The sequence below is a fragment of the Marmota flaviventris genome, chromosome 13 (assembly GCF_047511675.1).
Source record: "Marmota flaviventris isolate mMarFla1 chromosome 13, mMarFla1.hap1, whole genome shotgun sequence".
NCBI lineage: Eukaryota > Metazoa > Chordata > Mammalia > Rodentia > Sciuridae > Marmota > Marmota flaviventris.
This window is the reverse complement of record NC_092510.1, coordinates 28,836,894-28,842,893: the sequence shown is the minus strand read 5'-3', so window position 1 is coordinate 28,842,893 and position 6,000 is coordinate 28,836,894. Positions and strand designations below refer to the sequence as shown.

Below are 6,000 nucleotides of genomic sequence, written 5' to 3'. Positions count from 1 at the left end.
GTATGAATTCCAATAATCTTTTCAGCCTCCCTGCTCCTTTCTCCAGCTTCCAGCATAATATGATGTGGTACATGCTAGATACTAAAAAAAAAAAATGTGATCAATTCATCAAATACATGAATAAAAGACGTACTCTTCTGCAAATAACTTAGTTCTTCTGATTCTTTACTTCTTCATCAAACAATGTGGGGATGATATTACTTTGTGGTTTTACTTGCAAGATTCAATAAAGCAGCATACTTTATGCAATGCATAAAACGTCACAAAATGTTACACGTTCCAAGGTGCTAGTGGAACTGAAGTATGTTTCTGATAACAAAATCATTGTATAACGGGTTAATCTCAAACACATTCAACTAATGCTTAGAAAGAAGGATAACAGGAATGAAAGGAGAAGAGGGGAAAAGGAGGTGGGAGTCAGGGATCTAGTGTCTAATTTTTAAGGCCAGTTGAATTATTTAATAAGGGTTAATTTTTCCTTTTATAATAAGTCAACTTGCCCCCCTTAACTCCAATGGAAAAAGAGGTTGTAAAAGCGAAGCAAGAGGGTTAAATCCCAGTTCCCTCCTGCCTTCTGCAGTCCCAGTGCCGTGATGCAGTAATGAAGGCGGTTCTGCCACATATTTCATCCCAACTTCCTCGGTGGTCCTTTTTTTTTTATCAAAGACTATCCGGTTCCAGGGTTGTGCTTGGAAAAGTTGGAAAACTTCTCCCTTGGTGGAGAAAAAGAAGCACTCATCAGATGCAATCCAACAAACGAATGAAGTTATTCCTTTGGTCCAACATGTCCATCGACTTGCATTCCAAATATTCATTGAAATATCTTTCCTGAATTCATGGCTGAAATTTCACTCTCCTGTGGAGCTGCCTTGTATCAGATGCGCAGATTTCGAAAGTCGGCAGGCAACTGACTTGGCTTTGGAGCCTCGGTGGTTGGCTTTTGTAGGAGAGGATGCGACTTACTGTCCCGGGTGGTAGCTTCTCCTGGGAGCAGAATTTGTTAAATACACAGTTGCTGAAAAGCATGAAGAATTAGCGAAGTGAAAATCTCGGGTTATTGGTTTAGCAACTGACATACAAGTGACCTTCTTAAATGCTTAGTTGTTTAAGGACGTTTAGTGAGAGGATGAATGAATCTTCGGGGCACTTAACGGGTACCAGCGTGTAAATGTCGTTAGTCTTTCGGGAAGTAGTGCTAAATTAATACAAATCCAGCCAGGAGGAGAGAAAAGGAAGTAAAACCGCGATCCTGGAGTTTTCCTCCCAGCCCTTTGGAAAGATTCGCCTTTTGCTGCCCGGGACCCTGGAGGATTACGGCTGGGATAAGCAGGAGGCACTAGGACCTGGTTGGTGCCTGGCTGCGGCCGCGTTGGGGAGGGCGGAGGAGCGAGAGGAGGAGAGCGCGGTGGGAAAGGAGGGGTGATAGGGGGCGGGGGAGTCATTTATGCAGAGCAGGCGCTGCTGCCATTGCCACTCACAGTCCCCGCGCGCAGCTCGGAGCCGGAGAGAGCGCAGGAAGCAGGGAAGCGCTCGGAGCCTGGGCCAGCAAAGGGGGCGCCCGGTCGCTGTCTGCACCGCCCTGGCTGGTCGTCTCAGCCGCTCTCTGGGGCCCAGAGAGGAGCTAAAGCTAGTCTGGGAGTCTAGGAGCCGAGCCGGCGAGACACAACTGCTGAGGGCGCCAGCTCCACTTCGCCGCCTTTTGCTCCGGAGCCGGGGATCTCTCGCTGACCGCCCCGCCGGTCGGAGAGCGGGGAGCACTGGTCCTTGCAGCCCCAGGGATGGTCTAGGAGCCGGCGCGAGGCTAACTGCTCTGCTCCTGCTGGGGCTTGCCGCCTCCTGCCGATCTCCGGAGGTTGCGCGCCTGGGCGGCCCAGGCCGGAGAAGTTAGTTGTGCGCGCCGCTTAGTGCGCAGAGCCAGCGATCTTGCGAGCGAGCGAGCCAGTAAAGGGAGCCGCGAGGCGAAGGGACCATGGGCTGGGGGGGCCGCTGCTGCTGCCCGGGACGGCTGGACCTGCTGTGCGTGCTGGCGCTGCTCGGGGGCTGCCTACTCCCCGTGTGCCGGACGCGCGTCTACACCAACCACTGGGCAGTCAAAATCGCCGGCGGCTTTCCGGAGGCCAACCGCATAGCCAGCAAATACGGATTCATCAACATAGGACAGGTAACTAACGTCGGGGGGCCGGACCCTCCGCCTGGAAGCTCTTGGGGGCTACTCGTCCCCTCCGCTTCCAATCCCCCTCCCCCTCTTCCAGATGTGCTCTTGCCGCTTGCCCTAACTCTTGCGCTACGCTGTCTGGCTCTCGCGCGCGCTCTCTCCCCCTCACACAAGATACCCACGTACACCAAAGTTGCCGGAAATTTTGTTTTGTTTACTTGGGTTTTGAAATCTACGCGGGACTGGTAGGGTCTCCGGAAAGATCTATAGTGTCCCCGTGGTGACTCTACCAGACCTTTTGACCTGGGAGGTCTAGGAGCACTAGTAGCTGGAGGAAAGGTCTCAGCGGGTGGCCGTAAGGAGGGGCGAATGAGCTCTTCTGGGGGGTAAGGGGTGAACGCATCCTTGGTGCTGGAGGAGAAGAAAAACCCTTTCCTGTTCTGACCTGAATTTAGCTCAGAAAGAAGTTTCCTCTCCTTGGGCAAGAGAACCTCTGGGCGCTGGAGAAGCTGGAGCGCCGGGACCGGAGCCTGGAGTAGAGGAGAGAAGAAGGGGGGAGGGAATGGGGGGCGGGACCCGATGTAAGTGCAGCTTTGGGGGAGATCCTGTGGCTTCCTAGCCTTGATCGGGATCTGGGGAGTGGAGCGGGAGACGGGAAACTTCTGAATATCGCTGACCGGGTTCTGCCGAGGGAAAATGGGGTATCTTTTCCAGGGTGGAACGTGTCATGCCCGGTGGCGGCTCAGTGGGGTCAGAGTTGGGTGGCCTGCAGGAGCGCACGTTTTTTATGGGGTCTGCTCACCGGCTTTTGGCGGAGTTGCCATGCGAGGACATGTCAATAAATTGGATGTTATGGGATGTTGACAGCGTAACAGATTTGGAGGTATTCCGGGGCAAAAATGGTTTTGGCTTTCTCGTTCCCTTCCCCCGTGTCCGGAGAGAAATAGTGATTTAGAGGGCTCTGTGAGTGGCCCCTTATGGTTTCCTTCTCTCCCAAAAGCTTCTCTGTAGCTGACCGGAGGAGGGGGCCCTAGCTGGGCTTAGAGGAACCTCCGTCGGCCTGGGAAGAGAGTAAATGTGTGTGTGGTGGGGGCGCGCTTCCGGCAGGCGCGCTTTTGAGACTGCTTGGGGTGTACACAACCTGACACGCTCTGCTAGGGTGAAGGGAGAGGAAAGTGCCATTTGGTGTAGCTGGAGCAAGACAGCCTTAGGTGGTGTCTGATGTTATAGCTCTCCAAGTCCAGAGCAGCAGGACACCTTTGTCCCCACCCGCCCTAATCCCCTGCTGCCTGGCCTCTTGAGTTTGTGATTAGAAAGAGATGCATTCAGTCAGAGGAGCAGGAGCTCAAGGTCTTGCTCTTTGCCCTCTTAGTGGGAGGACATATTCCAGAGAAGTCAGTTCTGCCCAGGACTAAGACCTGGGCAAGCGGCACGGTTGGGTTCTCCTCACCTCTTCCTTATCCCAAGGAAGTAAGGGAAGCTAGTCAGGTTTTATTGCCTGGGTTCCTGTCATCTGCAGAAGAGTTGTTTTCTAATGACTTGTTGGGATTCTACTGGCATTATTTTCTATGGAAGAAAATACAGAGTCTGTTCAAGTCTTTTTACCAAAGCTTAAAGTTGAGCACTGCATATACCCAGGATGGCCACAGAGAGGACCAACACTAAAGGGCAGAAGGCCTGTTAATCTTTTAAGAGATGTCTCCTGTTCAGCCAGCCATGAGCATCTCCCATATACCAACCATATTTAGTAGGATAAGTTCTTGAACACACAGTTTCTTCTTTTTAAAAATTTTAAATTGTTTTGAATATTACTTTTTATACAGCAGATGAGGAAACCAAGACTCATGGGAAGTTGATGCCACAGGATCACCCAGCTAGAGAGTGGCAAAACCTAAAATTCTGGCTCAGGACCATCTCTCATGGATCCTGCCTTTTAGGATCTTCCAGATAGGGAGAGAAAAGTAATATTTCAATTTCCCTGTATTCTAATTTAGTGGCTCAATAAACTGGAAGCAGATACCCAGTCATAATTCACAGATATTGAGTTCAAATAAACCTGGATTTGTTGATGCTAAGAAGGCTCATAACTTACAATGGCAGAGACATTGGTATCTTTCTGAATTCACAGAGCAGAACTTAGATGTTGTAGAATCAATGGGGAGGGGGGCAGAAATTGCTACCCAAACCACTTTTGAACAAGCAAACATTGCAGTGTCCCCCAACCTTACTTGGCTTTTTCTTTTAAAAAGTAATACTAAGAAAGTTTACATATAAATAACACCAAGTACTATTTAATGTGTTTTTTACAACCTCATTGAGGAAATTTATAGCTTACAGAGGTTACACAGGACCCCTTGATTTGATGCCATAACCAGTGTAAAAAGATCAGCTATTCTACAGTATAAACCCTTTCCTCTGTAGATCAAAGGAGCATATGCCTATGCTAAGTCTTCCGGGTGGTAAATTGAGTTCACACATGCAATATCATTGCATTGTAAGGGCCAACTGTATTTCTTATTCATCCTTTACTGCACTGACCTTTTAACACTTTACACATCCTTTTGTTATTCTTTCTTTTCATCAATAAACCAGCTGTAGTTCAGCTGAGGGCAGTAACCAATTTACAAATGTCTCTGAAATGTTCTATTTTTACCCAGTTGGGCTTGGGGGGGTCTCTTCTCCTGTGCTGCAGATTGAAACTAGAACCTGTTACTATTTCTGAAATCATCTACTGTACTGGTAGTATTTTTGATATCTTCAGTAAGATAGGGAGGTGAGTAAGGTGAGTAATTTTCACCATAGTAAAGGTACACTCAGAATATCAATGTAATGGTTTCTGTAACATCTTAGCATTTAAAAGTAATAAGAGGTAAAATTTCTGGCCTGGAGATGTCTACAGAAAAGAATAGCTATGCCTCTTCTGTTTAGAAAAGATAGGATGTGCAGAGTGATACTAGAAGCAATCAAACAAACAAGCTAAAAGGACACGCTTGTCTTCTAGAACGGAACAATAATGAGGGTTTTCCTGCCTCCGGTTATGGAGATAGCATTATGTTTTGGTAGGTTTTACAAAAATGTTTATATTTTGTTAATGGTTATACCTTGAAATTCTGAAGTGATACCCAGCCATAATCATTTTTAATTGCTGCTATTATGTCAGCATATATCATGTTTGCTTGATATTAACATCAGCTATAGAATGCTTTGCCTTTCTTCCCTAGGAGCACCATCTCTGACTACAAGTCCCTTTAGTATCTAGTACCACCAGGGTGGCTGAGGGTAGGAGGTGTGCATGCTTCTTGGCCTGTTGGGGGAGGAGGAAGAGGCCTTTGTCCTTTTCACTAATTTGTGTGCTCTGACCCTTTGAACTAACAGTCTACTTGTTACAGAGTTTAAATGACATAAAGGAATACGACTGGACATATTGTTAATTGTAGACCTTAGTTTGGACTAAATCTACAAAGAGGCATTAATTTCTGGTTATTGGAGTCTGGGAAGAAGATCCCTTTTGAACAGATGGTTTGCAATGTGCAATAGCTGTGTTTATCCTTCTATGAGTTGCCTATAATCCTTGATTCCAAGCCTGAGATTACGAGGGGCAAAAACCCCCTCCCCAAACCATATAATTTATCTTGAACAAGATTCCAGAGGGATAAAATTAGATGCATGCCATACTGAGGAAATATTTTACCTGGAGTCCCCATGGACAGCCTGTGGACTTCGAAATTGCAAAGGCCACTTCTCAGGCTGCAAAAGCGGGAAAGTCACTGAACTTAATGGAGCCCCTGTTCCTTCATCTGTAAAATGATAAATCTCTAGATAATAGAGTGAGTTAACTATGCATT

At 47.5% G+C, this 6,000-nt stretch overlaps 1 protein-coding gene across 6 annotated transcripts in view; it reads left to right on the top strand.

Annotated features, from left to right (window-relative positions):
• The first annotated feature begins 1,479 nt into the window (after positions 1–1,479).
• Positions 1,480–6,000, top strand: part of Pcsk5 (proprotein convertase subtilisin/kexin type 5) — a 434,410-nt gene continuing 429,889 nt past the window's right edge. For all 6 annotated transcript variants that reach the window (XR_011704087.1, XM_027940145.2, XM_071600559.1 and 3 more), the window contains exon 1: positions 1,480–2,161. Coding sequence is in view for 5 of the 6 variants with exons in the window: in XM_027940145.2 (XP_027795946.2) it covers positions 1,970–2,161 (192 nt within the window). In the remaining variant the exon portion in view is untranslated. The remainder of the gene's footprint in view (positions 2,162–6,000) is intronic.